The following is a 25861-nucleotide window of genomic DNA, read 5'->3' on the forward strand; positions in this document are numbered from 1 at the left end:
GTTTAGGCCATAAATTCCGACATCTATCTGACTTCTAATTTCTCTCAAGATTCTGATTTGTCTCTTGAACCCACTCTGGAACGTTCTACTGCGGTTTCATGATATCTTGAGAATCTACAGGGTTATGTGCTTCATCAGACATTGGTTGAATTTCCTTTGTCTTGAAATATTTATTTAGACATTGGTTCAATTTCCTTTGTCTTGAAATATTTATTTAGAGATTTGTAATCTTTTGGATTCTTTGGCAATCACTTCTAATTTCATTATCCTCTCTACTGATTTATCTGTTTGTACTGTAGGGTTCTTAACTGAATTTTCTTCCTCCTAAAATCTCTGTTGCTTTTAGCCTTTCCTCCTAATTATTCCTTTGCTGGTCCTTTTCTGATAGCTCTCTCTATGATAGTTGGTTTACCTCTGTAGCTGGACTTCAAGTTTGTCTGAGGTTTCTTCCACATCCGTTAATTCACTTTTCCCTGTCCTGGATCCTTAACCTTCTGGTGGTACATCATTGGCCCCAGACAGATTTCAGTCTCCTTCCCCTCAGTCTGGTACAGTCTCACATGTTAAACTCCTATCTCAATTTCCTCCATTTTCATATTCTTTGGCCAGAAGATTGCAGAATAGCAGAATGGATATTCTAGGAAGAGTTTCTGCCACCTTGGAGTTCTATAACCCAGAAGGATATTGTCGGTAGAAGGGAAATACGAAGTGCTGCCATCCACCCACATTCATTCCCTTCCTCTGGTTCTTTAGCAGAATTGAGGTCCCCTGCTTGTTGCAACAGGATGCTGGGGGAAAGGCAATGGCAACACGTGTCAACAGAGTCTGCTGCAAGAAAGAAATCCCTGAGAAGGTCCCAAAACATATGATCATGGGTTATTTCATAAACTCTGCTGTGGTTTGGATTCAGGTAGGGTAAGGGGTGCTAAACTGAAGAGTTACAGATTGGTATTCTTCATTGCTAATTCATAAGGCTATTTCTTTGTTGGCCTTCTTGTCTTCTTTTTCTATGGAAACAGTTACAATTGCTCAACCTTTGGCATATAATTCCTCATTTGTTTTTCTTTTCAAATTAGCCAGTTCTGGAAAAATAGCTTTCTAGTTTCCTGATCACATGACCTGGACCTGAATGAACATTCAATGTATCTCTCAGTTCTTTCATAATTCTAAACAGATATCTCAATTACTCACTTCTGAAATTTAAAGTTTCTCTCTAAGACTGCAATAGGGATACCAGAAGGAAAACAATAGCTGATCCTTTTTCTGAACAAAGATGACATTCTTTCATTACCAACAAGAGAGACTGTACTTTGAGCTCTTTCTTTGATAAAAGAGATAAGCAACACAGAGCCATCCACACCCTCTTGCTCTCTATGGTGAAGGACCCACATTTGCAAGATGGCTACTTGGCTTAGGTTAGGGTATCTGTGGTTATAGACCAGATTGAAGCTAACTTGCCCACATGTACATCACACCTATCATTGCATTAGCATGATCTGAAGCAGCCATCATTGCACAGTACATTGTTGATATATATTCATATATACCTGTTGAATAACCCTTTCAAATTGATCCATCTTATTAATTAGTCTTTTTGCCTCCAGAATTACCTCCAGCTCTGCTATTGTGAGGGTATTGCTTCCCTTGGCACTATGTGCCAAATACAGATGTAAAGAGTAGTTTAGAGCTATGCCCTGTGTTATCTCATGTAGCCTAATCTAAAGTTAGTACACATTAACAGCCAAAGGTTAGTTTCCCAACAACTTTCTGTTACCTGTGGAGAAACATAGCATGACCTTGGGAACACACAAATGAGAAATCATTCCCTGGACCACTTCTGAATGATCAGGTTCAGATGGAGACAATCTTACAAATGGACAACCAGGGTCAGAATCCCAACACTGTTGGCAAAGGCTACATTAAGTCAAATGATCTTTTCAGTTGCCTAACTATGAAATGCCCTAGAGATTCATGCAAAAACAAAATAAAACAAAATCCTGCCTTGCAAAAGAGGATCAATGAAACATTTAACAAAATGCAAAGAAGGAAGTTCCAAAGGAGACAGAGATAAGCAAGGAAATTACTACTGTTTTGTTGAGCATACTACACACTCTAAAACATAATGGTTCGGATATTCATATAAATTCATTTATATTCCTTGTACAATGCAATATTTATTTTGTTTGACATTTGTCAGGCTTATAATATTTCTTCCCTTTTTTTTTTTTGCCTTTCTTAGTAGAGGCAAGTGGCCAAAATGAGATTGCCATAAGGTTATGCCTACTGCTGGTTTTTATAGGTCTGTTGTGTTTATGTGTGTCAACTGATAAGTATCTATACCAGCTATACTTGCTTCTTACACCTATATGTTTTCATGATTTCTCTTCTGAAAATATTTGATAACTGTCATTACCAGTTGTACTTGCAGGATAGATGGATCTTTTGTTGGTTGTCAGTCATGCATCACCAACAGATATTATCTGATAGTTTCTGTGCTTTTTATTACTATAGAAATATGGATTTCCCAGTCCCTCAGGAAATCAGACTTTTCTTCTCTCCTTCAAACTCTACTCATTCAGGCTTCTCCTCAACACAATGGCAGCAGTACAGTATAATGGAAAGAATGCTAGCTTTGGAGTCCGATGATCTGGGAAGTTTTTTTTCTGCCCTCTGTTCTGCTACTTATTACTTGTGTGACCTTGGACAAATCATTTAACCTCTCAGTTAACTCAGTTTTCTTATCTGCAAAATGAGGGTGTTGTATTAAGTGGTCTTTGGGATCTCTTTCAGCTCTACATCTATGTTCCTATGACCTTTCAGGTCCTTTTCAATTCTATACCTATGATCTTACAAAGACCCTCTAATGAGAGGAAGTCATCAGCAGTTCAGAATCTCATGTCATGTCAAATAGCTAGCAGTTAGATAATGTTTTAATTGTACATATTATCCCTAGGATAACCCTGGGATTTAGGAGCTATCATTATCCAATTCTTATATATGAAGAAACTAAGGTGGACAGAGGTTGAGTAACTTGTCCAGGATCATACAGCTAGCAAGTTGCTAAGGCCAAATTTGAGCTCAGGTCTTCCTGACTCTGGGTCTAACATGCTGTCCTCTATGATAACTAGATACCAATTCTGTTTGTCACAGGAGAAAATATTAATATATTAATAGCAATAAAATTATGCTATGTTCTAGAGAAGTACCAACAAAACTATGCTATAAACATGAAAATCATCACATATTATCTAGATGCAACTCTCCAAATGACAAAAAAAAAAAAGCCACTCACCTCAAATTTCTGCCGGAGCTCTTCATTGCCCTCTTCTCCTTCAGGAGGAACTGGAACATTAAAATACTCTCCTTCCTCTTGACTTAGTAATTTAAACCTAGAGGGAGACAAGACAGAATCAGAGTTAATAAAATGGTTCTCCTTTATCAGGTGGTTTCAACAACATTTATATTTTTCTCCTAAAATCAACATGTGTTTAATATTATTTCTGCGACCTTTTCTTGTTACTTCCTACCAAAATTTAAAAAATAGCTCTTAGCTCACAGAACAGCTTAGCTCACATTTATAAAGTGCTATAATGTCTATAAAATTCTTTCCTCCAAACAATACTGTCAGCAAAGCTGTATCCCCATTTTATAGATCAGAAATATGAGGTGGGCAGCTAGGTGGCATAGTGGATAGAGCACCAGCCTTGGAGTCAGGAGGACCTGAGCTCAAATTTGGCCTCAGACACATAACACTCACAAGCTGTTTGACCCTGGGCAAGTCACTTAACCCCAATTGCCTCACCAAAATAATAACAATAATAATAATAATAATGAGGTTCACTAAAGTGAATCAAATGATCCTAAGTCATATAGCTAGTAATAATAACTCACATTGGCACAGACTTGACAGTTCATAAAGAGCTTTCTTCAGACCCTGTGAGATATGTGTTACAGTATTACTGAGAAACCTGGTGAACTAGATTGCCTAGGGTCATTGAACAAGGAGTAATATCAGTACCCTGGCTAGAGAGAGAGAATTCAGAGCTATGAGTTGTCAGCATTCCAGCAAAGACTAGCATCCAGCTGCTGGCATCAGAACTGGAGTGGGCCACCATTAAAGACATATTGAAATAGCAAGAAATAAGGAATTAAAGAAGAATTACAGAATACACACTTCTGTGAAGCCATGTTGCCATTTCCATTGCTTTCAGAGAATGACTTTGACTCAAGTGAGCCTCTGAGGCACAGGAAAGTCATGGGTACATTATCAGAATTCCTGAAAGACTTTGATGAAGCTGCATCTCTGGGTGTCTCCCCTATGATAGCAATCCCTGGGGAAGTGACTGGAGAGAATAATGTATGTGATTATATTTTCCCTTTGATTCTAAGGAATCTTAGACACTGTGGTGATGTCTGGTACTTCCTCAATGGCCAAGGGTCAGCCTTCTGCTAGCTAAATTTGTAATAATAAGTCCTTTAGTCGGACTGATTGCATCTCAGATACAGCACCCATCCCATCAATCTCAGGGATGACACAACAGGCACCATGTATCTGGCTTCTTTTCCTCTTCCTCCTTTCTTACAGGTTTGTTCACAGGTTAAAGGAATAGCTGCATGGACAGCAAAGAGTGATTACCAAGGGGGTGTTATAAGATTGGCCCATTCATATCACTATAACTGCATCCCCAGGCCAGTAAGTTGATGCGACCATACCTCATCGGCCCCTCCCCAACACCCAGAGCATGCTGCCATGTGGCCATGAATATATTTGGTCCATGTGAATTGGCATTCAAGACATGCTCTCATCTCTTTGTAATAAATCAAATGTGGGTAACCTTTTTGAGAAGGAAAATTAGGATAAAGTACCTACAATTAGGCAGTTGCCTTGATAGAAATAGAAAGCACCCATTGGAAGATTATAGGCACTTTAAAAGAGAGTCTTTAGTGGTATTTGGCACCATAGATGGAAATGTAACACAGTTGCAGAAAGACATGGATTAAAATTGTACACTTTTACATAGTACTTTAAGGTTTACGAAGCACCTTATTTGGATTATTTTATTTCATATAACAAGGGGACCAGACAGTAGATGCATATAATCAATGAGTTTCAGCAATTATATTCAGTTGCAGATTAGGATGAAGAAATAATTGGGAAGTTGTTGAACAATGAGCTAAAATACTGAATTTCAGGGCTTTGGGCTCCCATATGCTTGGTTAGAGTAATAGATCTTAATACAACGGATAGTGACTGACTGGACAAAAAAATAGAGAAGGAGAATTTGCAGTCAGGACTTTAGCAAAAAGAAAAAAAGCCATCAGAGAATATAAGAGTCACAAACTAGTAGAGTTGAAGACAAGTGTATGTGGGGACCCATAATCTCCAAAATGAGAGTTCCAAAATGATCAGAGTCTTTGTTTCTATGTCACTGACCACAGATAACAAGGCTAGATAAGCACAGCCTGATAACACTTTGAGAGTTGAGATCAGGCAGGAGTAAGATGGGGATTTCTAGAACTGGGATAAAATGGGATGGCATGGGATGGCATAGGACAGGACAGGACAGGATAGATAGGATAGAATTTCAAGTCAATTCAATATATATTTATTAATGGTGTTTTTTAAGAAGATATCTAGGGAAGATTTTTTTTTTTGGAAAATCCAGTCAATCTTTCAACTGAGTTGTTTTTTTTTTAATTTTTCTACACTGTTCTAAATCACCACCAATGTGAAAGCATCTGGAAGTTCAGCATCATGAAGGTCACAATATGGATAACTGACAGTTCCAGTTAATCCTGTCATGAAACGGAACCTCCTGGAGGGTAAAACATCCAGATGTGCAGCCCTGGGTGGCTCAAATATCCTTATGGCTGATTCAGTTTTGTACTTTTTATCCAAATGTTTTGTTGACATATAATGAACAGAAAGATTGAGTCATATGAGTTTACTTGGTAGACAAGCTGGGCTTAGGAAGGAAAAAAAATAAGCATCCAATTTATTTCTAGATTCAGGAAAGGCTCAAGGGAGATGGGGGAAATCAATTAAAACAGAGAGCTATCTTTTCAGGAATGTTAAATGACTAACAGGGCAGCTGGGTGGGACAGTGGATAGGGCACAAGGCATGAAGTCAGGAGACCTGAGTTCAAATCCAGCCTCTGTGACCCTGGACAAGTCACTTAACCCTGTTTGCCTCAGTTTCCCCATTTGTAAAATGAGCTGGAGAAGGAAATGGCAAACTACTCCAGCATCCTTGGCAAGAAAACTCCAAATGGGATCACACAGAGTCAGACATAACTGACAACTGTATAACAAATGACTAACCCTCTTAAAAGTTTTATGAAGTTAATATAACATTGACCATAAGAAATTTGACTAAAATCCCAGGTTTTCAGCACGGATCATATAAAGAGGTGGTCTCCACTCTCCCTAATATGTACATTTTCACCTCTTTCCTTCATATTGTCCCTTTCCCACTCACAGAATATTACTTGAAACAAATGTTCTCTCTGTCTCCCTTGCCCCCTATTTCTCTCTCTCTGTATTTTCCTTTCTCTTCCTTCCTCTGTCCTCTTTCCTCTCTGCCCCTCTTACTTATATATAATCTTCAAATTAGAATCAACTCTTCATCTCCTTATCTCCCTCCCTACTTCCCTGTCTTTTTTCCCTCCCTCTCCCTCAATCAAATGTCAGCATTGAGATCAACTCTCTTTCTCTCCTTTGCTCTTTCTCCTCTTATCCTGCTCACTTCTGTCTATGTTATATGACTCCGAGCAGAACAACCCCAGGACATAGCCATTCAGGAGTTGGGTAGACCAATATGTTGGCTTGGTACAGTAAGAATAATCCATGGCTGGGTACCTGAGCAAAGGCTGAGCAAAACTGATAAAAGAATATCTAAAAATCACATTAATTGGAAACCATATTATGAGCTAATGCTAGTAGAAACAGCAGCAAGAGCAGGGAAGAGTTCAGAGTATCAACAGAACTCATTGATGACAGGACTCATTATCCTCATCATCATTCCACATTTCTGTGATATTTTACATATTATAAACCATTTTCCTAAAAACAACCCTGTGAGGTAGGCAGAACAGGTATTATTGTCCCTCTTTTATGTGTGAAGAAACTGAGGCTTAGAGAGAAAAAGAAGTTTTGTCCAAGGCCACATTCTATTCTTGATCAACTTGGGTAACAGACCCATTGTCAAGGTGTTTCACTTGATAGACTAGGAATGTGCTGCTATTTTTGTTTTATCACATCCAGTATATCGATTGGCTCTATCTACCAAGATAAAGCAAACTGATTTACTTGGCAGAACATTGGTACTCATTTTATACAACAGATGTGTTTGTGAGAAGTTAAATGTAAATCATTTTTAAAAAATCAACTTCTCTTTCAAACTAGAGGAGCTGGCTGTTAAAAAGAATTTATTTGTAAAGTGAATTCTTCTGTAAACAAAAATCACTCCCTAATTTATCCTCTAGGGAAACTAGGTGGTTGAATGGATAGACTGTTGGGTCTGGAGTCAAGAATACTCAACTTCCTGAGTTCAAATACGGCCTCAGGTACTTACTAGCTGTGTGACTCTTAATAGCAAGTCACTTAATAGTTTGCCTCAGTTTCCTCACCTGTAAAAATGAGCTGGAGAAGGAAATAGCAAGCTACTCCAATATCTTTGCTGAGAAAACCCCAAATGGGGTCACAAAGAGTCAGTCAGATACGACTGAAAAAATGACTGAAACAACAACAAATTGATCCTTCGTTAAATTCAGATATTTATATGATAGATTTGCTTAAAACAAGGTACTTTCTTCTCTATCATTCTCAGTACCATGGATCAATGGAAATGGTATGAAGGCATGGCTATGTTATGACAGTATTGGAGGAATTTTAAATTTCTGAGAAGCAAAGTTGATGGATCCTTAGAAATATGGTAGACTAATGATGACTGGAGAAACAATGTTGGGGTGCCACCTTTGAATGGAAAGGAGAATCTGCAAATGGAGTCTAGAGGAGGATGGGAAGAACCCTAATGGATTCTTTTCTCCTTCTTACAATAGGGGCTGGCTATGTGGCCAGGCAAAGTTAATTCAAAAATATACAATGGCCCTGTGGCTAGGAAAGAATTATTTTAGAACAATCCCTTGTTCTATAATTTAACAATTATCTGCTCTGATGCTGTTTAGTGCTTTAAAAAAAAAGGCCATTTGAGGAACCCAATTTCTGGATCCAGGTGAGCTAGTAAGGAGGAAAAAAGTGTGAGGGTGAGGAGTTGAAAAAGGCTAGACAGTGAGTGGCATGCTATAGAGAAATACACAAGAACCCCCCCAAGACCTTAGGAGGTGATCTAAGGTATGGGGCACAAGAGAAAGAAGACCCCACCCCAGTTGGGATGGAAACTAATTCATCTCCATTCCTACCAGCAACCTATTTCTTCACAGCAAACAAAATTTTAAAGATCCATTGGTCTACTCTTTTGTAGGTCAGAAGATCGGAAGTCCTGTAATAGGTTATATAGATATAGGAGAAAAATGCTTAAATCACCAATTGACTTAAATCAAGAAAATATTCAGAGCCAAAGCATTTCATCTGACCTCGGGCTGAGCTCCAGTTCAATCTACGACCTCTTTCTGGGCAGAGATAAGGAGGGAACATTTTTTCAGTTGGGTTTCATCTACAGAACAAATATCTACACTGAAGCAATAAAATGTATTCCACTGTGCCTAGCATTGGATAGACTCTTCCTCTGAGTCACTTTCCCTCATTTATTGCAGATGTTTAGATACAAAAAGCCATCAGGCCATTTCCCTTTGCTTTATTCCAGGAAAATCCTGTGACAAGGAAAATAATTTGGCTTTTCCCTTGCAAAGGCTTAAAAAAATAACATTTAAAAATTACCAGATTTCCTTGCAAAGTAGTCATACCTTTTATCCTAGTTTTTCAGCACTTAAATAAGAGTTTCACCATTTTTTCATATGAAAGAAACTAGTTAGAGCCAGCAGTGGGAGGCAGATGACTAAAAAAAAAAAAGCAAAGAATATGCAAGGGCATTGGAGAGAGATAGGGGGCAGGGAAGAGATTCCATTCAGCACCAAATGAAAGTGCGACCATTACATAATTGACTACAGTTGCTTGAGTCAATAGATCACAGAATGCTAAAATGTTAGAGCTGGAAGGGTCCTTAGAAAACAGAACATCAGGGCTGGAAAGTGGCTTAAGACCATTTTGTTCATTCCACTCATTTTATAGATAAGGAAACTGAGACCAGAGAGAGAGAAAGAGACTTGTTCAAGAGCACACAGCCAGCAAGAGGCAGAGCTGCAACTAAAATGCAAGTCTCTTGATTCCCAATTTATCTTTTTTTTTTTCATTCCTTAATGGGTTGGTTTGTTTCTGTCTAGGCTTGTGATTTCATTGCTATAAATAAGGCAGTGGTCTCACACTCAAACAGAAGCAAATCTCTGTGGGACACAAGCTGACTTAGAAAACCACAAATTAACATTATCTATGTTGTATTGTATTTTTAAAAAACATTTCCCAATTATATTTCAAACTGGTTTGAGCCAAACTTGAAGAATTTGCTGGCCCCTTGTGGGCCGATACTGAATTTTAGAATGATCCCTTGTTCTATAATTTAACAATTATCTGCTCTGTGATTCTGTTTAGTGCTTTAAAAAAAAAAGGCCATTTGAAAACCCAATTTCTGTATCCAGGTGAGCTAATAAGGAGAAAAAGTATGAGGGTGGGGAGTTGAAAATAATTTGACACCTCTGAGTAGGAACTATCAGTTGGGGTACTAAGAGGTTTAGTGATTTTCCTATGATAATGATGAGAATGGAATCTAAACTCCCAAAAGGAAAAACCCAGAACTTTCCCACATGGCCAAATCTCTGGAGTTTGCCTGAGACTATAATCCCATCAACTGGCCTTTCTTTGTGGCTACACCCAATCTCCCAATTCTCTGTTACTAGTAACCTAGCCTAGACCTCCCTAGGCCCCCCAGCCACTTCCCACCTCTAATCCTATCTAGGCTGCATTCTCCTTTGGCCATGCCTAGAGTTCTATTACCTCATAGACTACTTGACCACTCCTAGATCCCTCCCATAGTCTTTCTGAATATAAGGTCCATCTTGTCTCCATTAAGATGATTGGATTCTTATAATCTAGCCACTGCTCAGATAGTTACAACCTCTAGACCTCATCAATAACACAGCCAGAATCTGTCAGAGGTAAGACCTGAACCCAGGTGGTCCCTGAATCAATTTTCATTTAATAACCAGTTATGGATATATCACTATCCTCTATGAAGGATATTACTAGTTCCCTGTGAATGGGATGTCCCAGTGAAGACTTCTCAGTGTAATTAAGGTAATGAGTTCAGAAGGTAGTGTGAGAAACGAACTCTCAGAAGTGAAGGCAAATAATTCTTGATTACTACTTTCAAAATCCTCCCCCACTCAGACCCTGTTTCTAGGCACTTAACAGAAAGAATAAGCCCTGCCCCACCCCCAACCTGAGCCTTATCCTTGGCTTTGAATTTCGCAGCCTGGAATGTAAGCCCCACCTCCCGGTTAAGGGGATAGGAAGAAACTTTCAAGCTTAGAATGTAAGCCCACCCCCAGTTAAGGGGGTAAGGGATAGTGGTGGGTGGAGACTTGTTTTCATGGTGGGCGGAGATTTGCTTTTATAAGGCTGCCCCTGTTAGGCGGTCTCTCTCTCTCTCCCCACCTGTATCGGAGGAGCAGATAGCCGTCTCACGAGATTGTAACAAAGGTAACTTTTGCTTTCCACTTTGAGAAGTCTCTGAGTTTAATTTGGGTTGGGTGGGGTCACTGTCCCACACACCTATATCATTCCATCCATGGAAGCAGGGACTATCAATGTATCTTGTCATCTGTCCTGTCACTGATCAATCCTGCCTTCAACAATGAAATGGCGGACTAGACTTTTACAGATCATTTCCCCCCAAACTCCTCCCCTTCAGAGGAAAAAAATTCTCTCTGCTTTGGAATTCTGCTCCCAGGTTGGGTGTTCTTGAATGACGGGGGATTACAAACTTATCTAACCCACTATCTGTTTCACATTCTATCTGGTCATTTACCGGGAAACCAGGATTTACTCTTGCATCTTGCCTTTTACCCTGCCTCTACATGATAAGCCCTACCACATCCCACTTTCCACCTCTGGCTCTGGGAAAGGAATCAAATTAATAATATCTTTGCTCTTTAAAAGGGCATGACAATCTACTTCTCTATGGCTTTGCAACTCCTCAGACCAATATTCTCTTCTTTAGCCAACACTATGCATTGTCTTCTCCTGTTAGAATGGAAACTCCTTGAAGGCAGGGGCTCTCTCATTTTTATATATGCATCTTCTAACACAGTGCCTTACACATAGTAGGCATTCAATTTTTTTTTCATTCATTCAATCACTCTCCTTCAACGCCTCATCATAACATAGATGTGACCCCTGGGTTCATAAATGAGGTCTTTCCTAGCAGTCCAGGAGGACAGTGAATAGGAGCCTCCCCATGAATTATGCAAGGCTATCATCTGAAAATCAACAAGCAAACTTTAACAAGGCTCATTAGAAAGTGAATTTCTGACCACAGCCACTCATGAAGATCATCTGCTAAGGTATAGAAGTCATGGTGGGGAGAATGTCCAAACTGATAAAATCCCAGCTCCTTTGAGGCAGTGAAGAATGCCTACAGCCGGGGATGTGCTGCTAAATGTTTAACAACTGGCTCTCCAGAAGAAAAAAAAAGCATACTGGATACACTTTTAAGTTTAATCTGCATTAACATTTCTCCATCACTTTCTTAAGTCTAGACAATTAACAAAAACAATAAATCAAACCCTGGTTTGTAGCGTTTGCCAAGGTATAAATGCTCACACTGAAAATTTAACAGCAATGCATGTTCCTCTACAGCACCACAGATTAATAGACTCCTACAGTCAGAAGGGACCCTGGAAATCATTTAGGCTAAGCCCCTTTGTTCTACAGAATAGGGATCAGAGTCTCACAGAGGTTGTGTAATTTGACCTGGGTCCCACACAGCAAGGAGATTAGAAGGGATAGCTTACAAGGGACAGGGAAAGTAGCAAGACCACAGGACTAGGAAAACTGGGCTCCTGTCTTAATTCTGCCACTAATTTGCTGCTCAACTTTGGGCAAATCAGTCATTTGCCCTACATCTTATTTATTGCTTTTTTGAAATGAGAACAGTGAGGCCACAAGGAATGGTGAATAAAGAGCTAGCTTCTGGAGAGTCAGGAAGACCTGGATTTAAATCCAACCTTTGATACCTACTGGCTGAGTGACCTTGGTCCAATCACTTAACCTTCTTGCCCCAGGTAACTCTCAGATTCTGATTTGCAGAGCAGTTACTGATCTGCCCTGGGAGACAAGAGTTTTCTCCAGGGGAATACCCTAATCCAGTGAAATCACAGTTCCTATGCACCCTTAAGAAATGTAGGGAGCTGAAGTAGATTACTGATAAGATTCTTGTTTGCACTAACATCCTGTGTTCTATGGTGCCTTCCATTGGAATGTCTCATGTTCCAAGATTCCTTCTAGCTCTAACATTGTTTGAGAGTCTCTTCCAGCTTTAATATTTAAGGTATTTGCCTACTGACCTTGTTGGGGGCAACAAAATTCATCTTTCTGGTTTAAGCCCTAGATCATGAGAGTCAAAATTTTGGAGCCAGCAGGCACGCTCCCAGAATCTGAACATGATTCATCAGCTATTTTGGCAATTGCCCTGGGCTCTAATTCTCATTAATGAAGCTAGAAGTTAAGAAAAGGGAAGTGATGCTTTTGGTCTCCTCCCTGGCAACCTTCAAATGGCTAATCTGGCCGTGAGTGGCTGAATTATCATAGGATCTTAGAGCAAGGACTGGAAGGGACCTTGGGAGGAACATCTGGTCCCACTCTCGTTTTACACAAGAGGAAACTTGGTCTCAGAGAAGCAAAGTGATTTGTCTAAGGTCACACAGCTCATAATGACAGAAGAGGGATTTGACCCTCAGTCTGCTGACCTCAGATTGCAATGCTATTTCGGCCCTTGCTCTGTTGCCATATTCCAAGTATCTCATTCATAGAGCAGGCTGCACTGTTATTCAGGCTGTGGAGGAGTGAGGAGACAGATGTCATTCAAGCTTTCCTTTGGAACATTCTGCAAACAATTCCCCATGCTCTCAGATAATCAAATAGAGGCTCAGGCGGTAGGATTGAGCACGTGGGGATGGGTTGAAGCCTGCACCATCTGCAGGGGAGGTGAACCTTCTTTCATGGCCCTTAATAGGAGACTGTGGCTCTGAGGGACCTCCGTATCAGAGAGGGAAATTAAAATGGCATACATCCTGCTGAGAAAGCAGTCAGGAAAATGAATAGACTTATTCAGGAGAGGCTTCTTAGACCTACTGTGCTCATCTTCTGGATGGTAAGAAGTGACAGTAATTGCAGGCTTTGGACAGAGTCTCAGAGGGGACTGAAGGCAACCCATAATCAATGCTTCTTTGAGGCCCTGGCCCCAAAAGCCAATGTCAAACTGAATTATTCATACTGACTCCCCCCCTTAGCTACCTCTTAAACAGCTACCAATGGGATTTGATGGGCTCTTCCCACGTAATTAGCTGGAGGGTAAGGAATTCTGAATGTGGGAGTAAAGTTAGTGGACTCCAGCACAAAGAAGATGACAAGGATATCACCTGTTAAGTCCTTTTGGGCTGGATCAATTGTCCTCTTTAAGGCATCCCTGGGAAGAATGGACCTACAGTTTGACCACTTCTAAAAATAATACTAGGTCACAACCCTGAAGACTGTTATAAACCCTAATGTACCCATTTCATAGATGAAGGAACTGAGGTACAGAGAGGTCTAATGACTTGCTTGCTATTACCTGTCTGCCAGTAAGTGACAGAGACAAGGCTTGAAACATTCTAGGCCAATGTCCTTTCCATTACATCATGTATCTAACAATAGTAACGCAAATTCAAATGACACTTTACAAAGTATTTACAAATCCCAACAATTCTGGAAGACTCCAGTACAAGGATTGTGGTCTCCATTTTAAAGATAAAAAGACAGAAGCTCAGAGGTAAAAATGAGCTGCCTACTGTCACATAGCTAAGAGCAGGAATTGAATTCAGGTCTTATGACTTCAAGTTCAGTCCCATTTCCTTAAATCATGCTTATTCTCTTCTAACAATACCTCATTCATTCATTCATTCAATAAACATTTTTGCCAGACACTGTGCTAAGTGCTGGATCACACAGCTCAGGTTCAACATGTCTAAAACGGAACTCATCATCATTTCCCCTAAACCTATCCCTCCTCCAAATTTCCCTATTTTTGTTGAGGGCAGTCACATAGGTTCTCAACTTTGAAGTCATCCCTGCTTCTGCTTGGCCACACTGTTCATATCAATCCAGGTCCCAAATCTTATCAAGTCTACTTCCACACCATCTTTCAGATCCTTTCTAATCATGTTACCCTAGTTCAGGCCCTCATCACCTTTCACCTGGAAGACTGCACCCTGGTCTCTCAGCCCCCAATTATTTTTCTTCTCCAAAGCTTTTGGCCACACAGTTGTCAAGTTAATATTGCTAAAACTCCTTTGCTCAAAAATCTTTGGGAATCTGTATTATGATGGACCAAACCGAGATCTTAGTCCCTTGCCCCAAAGGGAAACTGGCTCCCATTTTAGGTTCCTTATTGACTCCCCTTGTCAACTCCCCTTATTTCCGTTTGAAAGCCCTGGCCCCACTTTTTTGATCTCATTCAGATGCCTTTCAGTTCCTTCATTATCTATTTCCATTGTCTATTCAATCTTTTAGACATTCCAATCAGAATGCTCTCCCAGACGCTTTCCCCAGACCCCTTCCTTGGCCACCCAAAGTTACTTTAGATTATATAAGATCCACCCTGGCCCCCATTCAAATGCTGAGACTCTCTCATGCCCAAAAGGCTGAGCTTTTCTCAAGCCCCTCGTCCTTAAGGGCATCACCTGGCCTATATGTTTTATCTCTAATAAACTTTTTCTCTGGCTGGAAGAAGATTTGAGTTGAATTCATTCAGGCAGGGCCCAAGTCATGATCTTGGGGTTCCAGCACCCCAAACCTCTAGACCTCTTCAATATCAAGTGCCTTGTTCCTCTTCCACATTCACAGATTTTTAAAAAAATGACTGAAAGAAACTCAATCTTCCCTCTTCCTTACTTTAATCCCTGGACTTGAGAGAGAAAGAGAAAGACTGCATGTAATTTTGGGTCATTACGGCCTCTTAGCTGTGGCTTTTGAAAAAATAAAAGCATTTCTTACCATCCATCAACACCAGCTTTCTGCAGCTCTGAGATCCCAAAGGACAAGGACCCCATGAAATCATTCCTGCTGGTCAGATCCCAGTCCCAAATCTCCACAGAAAGTCGTCTGTCTTTGTCAGCTTCTTTCAGTTGACTACAAAGAAAAAAAAAAGATTTCCACAAGACATTGTTTTACATTATGAAGATAACAATCATAATAATTTACATTTCTACAGAGCTTTAGGCTTACAAAGTACTCTCTGACAATCACCGTATTGAAGCAATTGTAGTTCTCCCCATTTAATAGACAGGGTAGTTGAGAAATGAGAGAGAGATAAAATGACTACGATTAGCCAAGTCATCTACACTGTTAATAAGTGTTACAAGTTCTTTCAACTATTGTACTGACATTTCCCAGGCAAGTTACAAAGAACAAGAAAAAAGTATGTGCAGAAACTTCCTTGTCATCCATCCATTAAGGCCCTCATCTTCCACAGCCTCTTGTCTCCTAGAGCTGTAAGTGAACTTGGAATATACTACTGCTGCCAGGAATGATACTAAGTAGGGACTACCATAAGCATATTACTAAATTATAAACTAGATTGTTTCTAGATAAATGCATCATCCCTGGTTAGAGAAATTGTAAACCAAGCAGGATTAGAAGAAGAGGAAGAATGCTGGATTTGAGGATCTGAGTTCAAATGCTGGTTCTACTACCTACTACAGTAAGTCATCTTGGGTAATTTTCACAAGATTTTCACCTATGAATAGACCTTAGTGATCAACTAACCCAAATTCTGTACAGTTTCCCAATCTGTTAAATAAGGAGATTGAATTAAATAATCTCTAAAGCCCTTTACAATTCTTAATTTGTGATGTTAATCTGAACCTGGGAATATGGGGGGGAAGGGTGGAGAACACTGTGAATGTGGTTGACTGATCACATATGAAAGGTAACTAAGCTAGTCTGCGAAGGGTTTTAAAGGAGAAGAGGAACTAGGCTAGGATTTAGGCAAAGTAAAGAAAGAGAAACAAAGAACTAAGAACACACACATACACATGTACAAATATATACACGTATAAACACATGCAGACACGTATATACATACACGTATATAGGCATGCATATAAATATATACACACATACATACACATATATATGCATACATATATGTATAGAAAGAGAGAGAGAAGAAGAGAGAGAGGAGGGAAGGAAGGAAGGAAGGAAAGGAAGGAAGGAAGGAAGGAAGGAAGGAAGGAAGGAAGGAAGGAAGGAAGGAAGGAAGGAAGGAAGGAAGGAAGGAAGGAAGGAAGGAAGGAAGGAAGGAAGGAAGGAAGGAAGGAAGGAAGGAAGGAAGGAAGGAAGGAAGGAAGAAGGAAGGAAGAAGGAAGGAAGGAAGGAAGGAAGGAAGGAAGGAAGAAAGAAAGAAAGAAAGAAAGAAAGAAAGAAAGAAAGAAAGAAAGAAAGAAAGAAAGAAAGAAAGATAGATAGATAGATAGATAGATAGATAGATAGATAGATGACTTGAGAGCCAGGAAGATCAGAGGTCAAGTTCTGCTTCTGACATATACTGGCTATGTGACCCTGAGGAAGTCACTTAACTTCTCAGTGCTCTATGTGTCTCTCCAAAACCATGAATTGAAGAGAAGGTGTCAACCAACATTGATCGAAAAAGATCCTCACCAGGAATTCCCTCTACCAGTGAAGTCACAGGTTTCATCCTTATCCCTATCTTTCAGGAAAAAGGACACATGGAGTTTGCCTAAGGCATCATTATGGCCATGGCAAAGCAGATGAGATTAGAAACAGTTAAACCAGGAATCTGCATTAGCCATTTATGGGACTACTAAAGAATATTTATTTTTAGATTTTGTAATTTTATAATCTGCGTTTGTTTTGTTTGAGCTTTTCATATTGTCATAATAGAAACACAATGTACAGAACAAAGAAAACGATTGCCCTAAATTCTCTACTCTGTCGTGACCAGACCATATTTAAAGCACTGGGTCTGGTTCTAAGAACTATGAGTAGGACAAACAATAGCAAGGTGGATCATGTCCAAAGGGGAGGGCTTTTGTTTTGTTTTTTTCTAAAGTGGAAATCAAACTCAGTATGAGTCAACAGTGTGATGTGCATACAAAAATGTGAATGGGATCCTGGGCTAAATTAACAAAAACATTGCAACCAGAACAGGCAAGATGAATGTCCTATTGAATGTATTATGTCTGGTAAGATCCCATATCTGGAGTATTATGTTCAGTTCTAAGCAGCAGATCTTTGGAAATAGTTTGACATTCTGGAAAGCATTCAGGTGAGGGTTATCAGAATGGTTAGTGACCTGGAGATCCTAGTTCAAGCCCTCATCACTTCTGGCTTGTAATAACCTGGTAGCAGTCTGTACCCTCTCAGGACCACAGTCCATTTACTTTGTTGTTGGTCAGTTGTTTTTCAGGCATGTCCAACTCTTCATCACTCCATTTGGTGTTTTCTGGACAAAGACACTGAAATGGTTTGCCGTTTCCTGCTCCAGCTCATTTTACGAATGAGGAAACTGAGGGAAACAGGGTTAAGTGAGTCCAGAGTCACACAGCTACTAAGTGTCTGAGGGTAGATTTGAACTCAGGAAAATGAGTCTTATTGACTTTAGGGCCAGCACTCTATCCACTGTGCCACCTAAGTGCCCTTTCATTAACTTGTCATTTCCCAAACACAGATCTGACCATACTATTCCCTTACTCAAAAACTTCCATCATTCTCTCTTGACTAAAAGATAAAATGTAAAATACTAGTTTGAGATTACAAGTAAATTTCATGGTATTTAGAGCTTTGGAGGAATCTTAGTGACCAACTCATTTAAACTCTGTAGATTTTAAATTCCAAATGTAGAGAATGGGGAAGTTGAATTAGAAAGTCTCCAAAATCTGTTCCAGCTCTAAATCTAGGATGTCAATCTGGTCCTGGAGAAAGTAGCTAGAACTTTCTAAGCACAGCAGACTGATAACAACTGGAAAGCGACCCAGAAAGCTGGGCATGTAAAGACCTCCGCAGTCTAGTTCCCATCTTATTTCATATTATTCCCCTTCTTACATTCATGCTTCCAGTCAAACTGGCCTACATATGACATCTCTCACCTGTGTCCTTTGCACAGGTGGTCTCCCATGTCTAGATTATCCTACCTCTTCACCTCGGCCTCTATCAATGCCTAGATTCCTTCCACAGATCATGTGCCACTGATATGGTTACCTACACGAGGTCATTCATTCATTCATTCATTCATTCATTCATTCATTTATTATTCCCAACCCCCTCTAGGTACTAGTGCCCTCATCTTCTTGAAATTATTTTGTATAATTCTATATTACCTAATCTCTGTGCACATGTTATTTCTTTCAGCTGAACAAAAGATCCTTGAGGTAGATTTTGTTTCATTTTTGTCATTATATCTCAAGCAAAATGATTATCAAAAACGACTTAATAAAAGTTTGTTGTATTGAAATGGAAAGCCATACAGGGATTGGTAGAAGTGATAGCAGATGTTTTAATTAGAGAAGCAAAGTCTTGCAGGAGACATGATGGGTGTCTTTAAGTATCTGAAAGATTGTCAAGCAGAAAAAAATATATACTTGTTCTTTCTTGGCCCAGAATAAAGAATGAGGAACAATAAATGAAAATTCCAGGGGATAAGTTTAGGTCTGGAATAAAGAAAAACTTCTTAATAATTACAACTACCTAAAAATGGCATAGGCTGCCTTGAGAGGTAGTGGTAGTAGAAGTAGAGCCATTAGAGGGTCTTCAAAGAAAAAGGCTGGATGACTGTTGTTTGGGGATATGGTGAAGGAGGTTCTTGGTTACAAAGAAATTGGACTAGATCTCCTCCAAGGTCTCTTCCAACTCTGAAATGCTGTGATTCTGTGGATAGCAATGAGGATGGCAAAGAGAACAAGCCATATCAGGATTGAATTGCTGAAGGAAAAGAGAATATTTGACCTGGAAGATAGAAGACATAATCACTATCTTCAAATACTTGAAAGATTACCATGTGTAAGAGGCCTTACATTTGTTTTACTTGGGGACAGAAGAAAGGACTTGATAAAACTTCAATCAAGGCAGATTTTTATATTCCTCACAAATAGAATGGTCCAAAATTGGAATGGGCTTCCTCAAAAGGAAATAATCTCCACATCCTTGAAAATATTCAGGAGGAGCAAGGGTTGAACTGTTCTTTGGGGATGGAATAGTTAGGATTTCTGTTTCAATAAGAGGTAGGACTTAAATGACCTCTGAGTTCCTCCATCTAGCATGACAGGTGCTAATTCTAAGAGTTAATAAGGTCCCTTTGAAAAAACTCACCTCTCTCTCAAGTGAACTATGAGGAAAGAAGAGAGGATTTCCCTGCTTAGGCCAGGAAGATCAAGGGGAATTAGAAAATAAACCTTAGAGGCCAGGCACAGACTGGTAGAAATAACATTGTAGAAACACACAAAAGAGAATATAATCCCTGGAGTTTCGGAGGGTAGCCAACAAAAGTTGAACGGAAAAAAAAAAAAGAGCTCATGGAGCTCTCACATTGATTGAGAACACGTACCAGAGTTACAAAGAATGAGAAGATGGGGATGGATTGCAATGTGGGAACCCATGTCAATGGGATCATATCTATTGAGACATAGGGCAAACAGTCAAAGAATAAGAGGAAAACCCCAAGGGGATTGATTACACTTGGCTAGTTTTCTCCCTAACACCCCATTTCTGCATAATAGCCTTCTGAGAACCCATCCTGGAAATTAAGAAAGTGACTTCACATCCACTGGTAAGATAGACATCTATCATCTATTGTCCAGTTTGAGAAGAGGTTGAGTCCCAAAGGATTCCTTCTCTATCTTGAAAGGTACCCTTCATAGACCTAAGGAATTTAGGCCTGAGATAAGGAAACACTTACTAGCAACTAGAAGTATCCAAAAATAGAACACGCTGCCTTGAAAGGTAATGAGTTCTTCCTATTTGAGAGAAGAGCAGAAGAACTTGACTGGGAGAAGGAAGGGAAGGGAAGAGGGAAGGAAAGGGGAGGGAGGGAGGGAGAGAGAGAGAGAGACAGAGACAGAGAGAGAAGGAAGACAAGGTAAGAGAGACTCCACCCCCCCCCCGAATCACTCAATGACCTGAGCCCAATCTCTACCAACCCACCCAACTAGAATGATGATACTTACAACTTAAAAGTCTCATTCCACTCAGGGTTGAGGGAACACTTGATGGTTTTGGTCTTCTGCTTGCTCTCACTCTTGGGATCAGGGATGAGTTTCAGTTTCACATAAGGATCTGATAGACCATTAGGGTCCATAGGTACTAGATTTTTTGCATCTCTTACTGAAAAAAGGAAAAAGAGAGAAAATTAGGATCTGACACAGAAAACACAAAGCAAAAACATTTCAAAGGGAAAAAAAACTTGAAGAATATAGTGCTTTTTAGAAGAATGCTTTACTACACCACTTTTGCTTTGTGTCCTTTAATAGAATGTGAAAGTATGTCCTATTCATTTCTATACATATACATAAAATACACATAAATGTCATCTCCCTAAAAAAAATATAAATTTCTTGAGCGCAAGGTCTTTTTTGCCATTGTATACCTAGGACAGCCAGTTGCATAGTAAAAAAGCTTAATAGATTCTTATTGATTGCCTTATTCCTGGAACAATTGGAGGCCAATATCACAAGGAATATGGCATGAAAGAAACCTTCCATGGAGGTGGGGGGCACATTTGGGCAGAAACCAAGGGATGAACACTGTTCTGTGAATAAAAGCAGAAACCACCAGAACACCAACTGTCATGTGTGGAGGATGCAGGACTCCACAAGGCTCTGGTGGGGAGCAGACTGATGCTTTAAGAGAAGAGGAAGAGGATAAAAAGGTTCCGAACTCTCTTCTCCCCAACAAACCCCTCAAAGAAAGCAGAAAAACATTAGACCTCAAAGTACTATTAGGAGCCATTGTAATACAATTCCTTCATTTTGTAAAGAGGAAGCTGAGACTTTAGAGAGAAGTCACTTGGACAAGGCAACACAAGAAAGCTTATTCAATTCTTATTGAAACTGAGGCTGAGATGGAGTCAAATGGAAGAATCTTATAGAGTCTCATATTATGATGTTAGATGGCATAATGGATAGAGCACTAGACTTGGAGTCAGGAAGACCTGAGTTCATATTTTGCCTCAGACACTTAATACTTGTGTGACCCATTTAAGTCACATAACCGCTCTCAGCCTCAGTTTTCCTCATGTGTTAAATGGGGATAATAATAGCACCCATTACCAGGGTCACTGTGAGGATCAAATGAGATAACATGTATAAAGCGCTTAGCAAACCTTAAAAAATATATAAATGTTAACTTCATTTATTATCATTTTCATCATCATCATTACTATTATTATGATGATTATTATTATGTCTGGGAGGAAACTTCAAGATCACTTCATCTAAACCCCTCATTTTATAGATGAAGAAAAAGAGGTCATGTAAGAACTGGGATTTCCTAGAGAGCCTAGTTTCCTAGCTTTCCAGTCCAGAACTCGTTCTGCCAGATTGCTGAAATTTAACATTTTGATATATGGCCAAGGCTCCCTTCAGGGTGCTTGGTCTCATGACTCAAGACAAATAGCTGAATGGGAAAGAGGATATCTCCTCCATCCTTCCCAGGCTCCATCTGGCCCCAAGCTCACCTATCCCAGTGAGGGGAGCCAAATAGCCTACTTTGGGTGGCAACAAGGGCATTGGGAGGAGGGGGGATTTAGTACTGCCACCAGATTGTGGCAGTGTGGTGAGGTACAGGCAGCAGATTGTCTAAACATCCATTGTCCCCATCCAGTCCCTTGGGCTCTAAATCCATCAAGCACCAGCCACGCCTGGTCTAAGCCTCCCTTCTTATTCATGAGCTGGGCCAGAGTTCCAGTCCTGACAGCCTCATACTTCATCCTCTCTCTCTCTTCACCTGATGAGCTCTGCCAGACAGACTGAAGGCCAAATTGTGTTCTCCTGTTCCTGCTATAATCATGTTGTCACTGAGCTTGGCCTCAGCTATCTTCCTAAGAGAATTTCAAGTGCTATTATCATTTCTCCAAATTTCCTGTCCTGGGGTGGATTTTCCAGGATCAGAAAGGCCCATTTCCCAGGACTTAGTTTTGGTTCTGTACAAACAGACCCTCTTGTTACTGTTATATCAATGGGGTTAACAGAAAAGCAGCATACCATCCAGAGTAGTAGTGACATGACACACCCATGGCAGCCCATTTGTCATTTCACACACATAGATCCCAATTCAAGGAAGAAAAATATAGTTTCAGCTCAGGGAAAGCATGAGAAATATCCCCTTCTCCTTAAAGACTCACTATCTAATGAAGACTAAAAAGCCTGTTTGTAGACCCAGAACATAAAAAATATATCTCCTAAAACCAAGATTAATTACTACTAGCAATTCTTGATATATCAGGAGGCTGCAAGTAGGGAGGATAACATGGGTTATGTGTATATATCATGTATATGTCAATTATATATGATAGTATTGTTAAGTGGATGGTGCCTATGTCATGTATATATGTGTTGTGAGCAATATTTGTGGCAGAAATATAGCATTCCTATATTTCAAAGTGTAGCATTTCTGGTCTGGTCCTCTATATGTCATGTAGATGGTAAGTGTGCAGTGTATGTAATGTCCACAAAGATTTATTCAATCATTTCAGTCTGTCAATTCAGTTAATCATTCTGACTCTGTGACCCCATTTGGGGTTTTTTCTGGCAAAGATACTGGAGTGGTTTGCCATTTCCTTCTCCAGCTCATTTTACAGATGAATAAACTGAGGCAAACAGGGTTAAGAGACTTATCCAGGGTCACACAGCTAGTGTCTGACACCAGATTTAAACTCCTATCTTCCTAACTACCGAGCTATATCCACTGAGTCACCTAGCTGCCTCTTCATAATGAGCACCTGTATTACATATCTGTTTCATTTGCATGTAATAGCTATACTATGGAAAGTTCTCTATTCTGTCTAGCACGTTTGAGAAGTATATATGGGCCACATATACATAATGTGCATCTTGCTAGGTGCAGATTGCCTAGCAAGGGAAAAAGAGCCCATTAGGGCTCCTTTAGACTCAATTTTCAGATTCCCCTTTCCATTCAAAAAGATGGCTCCCTTACATTGTTCCTCCAGCCATCATGAGTCTACCACAGCTAGGTGCTACAATATAGAGAGCCTAGGGCCTACAGCAAGACCTGAGCTCAAATCTGGTCTCAGACACTTAATAGCTATAAGATCTCAGACAAGCCACTTAACTTCTATCTGCATCATCTGTAAAATACAGATAATTTTGGAACCTCATCTGTAAAACAGGGATGATAATAATAGCACCTGCCTCCCCAGGTGGTTCTGAAGATCAAATGACAACATATGTAAAGTGCTTTGCAAACCTTAAAATGCTATATAAATGCTAGTTACTATTATTGTCATTGTTGTTAATGTCACTATTGTTATTATTTAAGTGCATGATGTGCATTGCGTGCATGATAAAGGATGTAGTCATATCTATGTCTATCAGTCAATATGTTGAAAGTCCAAACAGAATACCAAAAATGGCTTGGGTAGCCAATTTTATAAATAACAGTAACAATTTACAGTTACGTAGTTCTACAAGGTTTACAAAGTACTTTCTTCACATAGATATTCAAATAGACTCATGGTGTCGGTAACACAAGCATTATTAAAATCTCAGTTTTAAAAAGACGGAAATGAAGGTTCAGTAAAATGAAATTATTTCCATTCATTCAACAAGGCTTTATTTAATGTCTACTATATGTCAGGCACTGGAAACTCAAAGACAAAATGAAACAGTCCCTGTCCTTAAGGAGTTTATATTATATTGAGGAAAACAATGGGAATAAAGAAAATTAACAAAAATATACATATATACAAAGCAATTAACCAAGGGAGGGCACTAGCAATTCTGAGGAATTGGGACAGGAAACCTGAAGGAGATAGCATTTGAGGTGAAAGTTGAGGACTCAAGATGATGGAGATGGGGTAGGAGCATTTTCCAGGCATGGGGGAGAGCTTGTTCCAAGGTTCTGAGATAGGAAATGGAATGTTGTATATAAGGACCAGAAAACAAGCAAGCTTGGTTAGAGTATCTATCTACACCTTCCAGCCAAATGTCTATGATCTTGTTATCCTATAAAGACCAAGTTCGTGGAGGAGACAAGGGGGGATAGGATCAAAAGGCTCAGGTAAAAGGTCTAGCTTTGACAAAGAGAGGGTCACCTTTCTATCTGATGCTAAGTGGGGAAAGAAGAAAAGAAGATTATTTTAAAGTGGAGAGCTGAGAAGAAACAGCAACTCATGGCTGATATCCTCAATGTTTTCAGTGAAGTATTTGATGAGATATTAGCCTTAGCAATGAGGGCCTGCCCAATTGAGAATGTGCAACAAACATGTAATGGACCTAAGTTTCATGTGTTACTTCCTTTATCAATGTTCAGCAGTACAGGTATAGGAGCAGAGGAGGCAGACAATGGGAGTAGTCCAGAATTGGGACTTGTAAAAGGGTGAACGTTGACTAAACAAAGTGGCAAGGGGTTCCAGGCCAGAGAATAAAGTTGGCTTGCCCATGGTCACATAGCTAGTGTCAGAGCCAGGCCTAAAACCTGAATTTCTGAATTTGAAACACAGTGCTTTATCCATACCTAGAGATCTGCAGAATTTAGCACAGGCTGGAAATACCTGATTAAGGTTTAATTTTAAAGGCTCTCAAGAGGAGGAAACCGCATTTCACATCTTGTATTGAGGATTCATCACTCACCTCTAATTCACTAGAGAGCAGGCTTCCACTATCTCAGAAGAATTAGGATCGAAGCACATAATCCTAGTCATTCCAGTAAAGTAGGCAGAAAAATATGCCACTTAAAATCCAGTTTCCTAAGGTTCCCCTAGGGTCCTGGAAGTAGATGCTAAATACCCAAGGAAAGGGCTGAGATTACAGAATCAGAGAAAAAGAATCACAAAATTTATGAGTTAAAAGGAACACCCTGGATTGTGGCTAGTCCTTTTCATTGAGAATCTAAGAATTGAAGAGACTTCAAAAGCCATCCTTTCCAACAGGGGTGTGTTAGAGTCAACTTTTACTGGCTCATAAGAGCTGACCACTTTTCATTATGAGCATTTGCACCTCAAAAATCAACAAAAGCTACAAATTAGGATGTGATTTAGGAAAATGGTGGAGAAAATATTAATACTTCAGACTAAACCTAAAAGGGTGTTGTGGTTACATTTTTTCTAGGAAGCCAGTTATTAAATATTTATCTGCACATCTCGTATGTCCAACCCATACCTGACTGAGATTCCTTTTTACAACATACTCAACAAATGGTCATCAGATCTTTGCTTGAAGACATCCAGTGGAGGAGGACTTACCACCTCTTAGGCATCCCATTCCATTTGTACATATTTCTGATGGTCATAAAGCTTTTCTTAAGACAAACCTAAATTTGCTTCTGTGCACCTTCTGCCTA

At 39.7% G+C, this 25861-nt stretch overlaps 1 protein-coding gene across 4 annotated transcripts in view; it reads right to left on the minus strand.

Moving 5' to 3' along the window:
* Nucleotides 1-25861, minus strand: part of PRKCB (protein kinase C beta) — a 641836-nt gene that overhangs the window by 249958 nt on the left and 366017 nt on the right. For all 4 annotated transcript variants that reach the window (XM_078152651.1, XM_020995626.2, XM_020995625.2 and 1 more), the window contains exons 6-8: nucleotides 20512-20668; nucleotides 15326-15460; nucleotides 3293-3389 (exon numbers count right to left, since the gene is read on the minus strand). In XM_078152651.1, the coding sequence (XP_078008777.1) occupies nucleotides 3293-3389; nucleotides 15326-15460; nucleotides 20512-20668 (389 nt within the window). The remainder of the gene's footprint in view (nucleotides 1-3292; nucleotides 3390-15325; nucleotides 15461-20511; nucleotides 20669-25861) is intronic.

The sequence above is a fragment of the Phascolarctos cinereus genome, unplaced genomic scaffold, assembly GCF_003287225.1.
Source record: "Phascolarctos cinereus isolate Bilbo 61053 unplaced genomic scaffold, phaCin_HiC Scaffold_4;HRSCAF=312, whole genome shotgun sequence".
NCBI classification, from domain to species: domain Eukaryota; kingdom Metazoa; phylum Chordata; class Mammalia; order Diprotodontia; family Phascolarctidae; genus Phascolarctos; species Phascolarctos cinereus.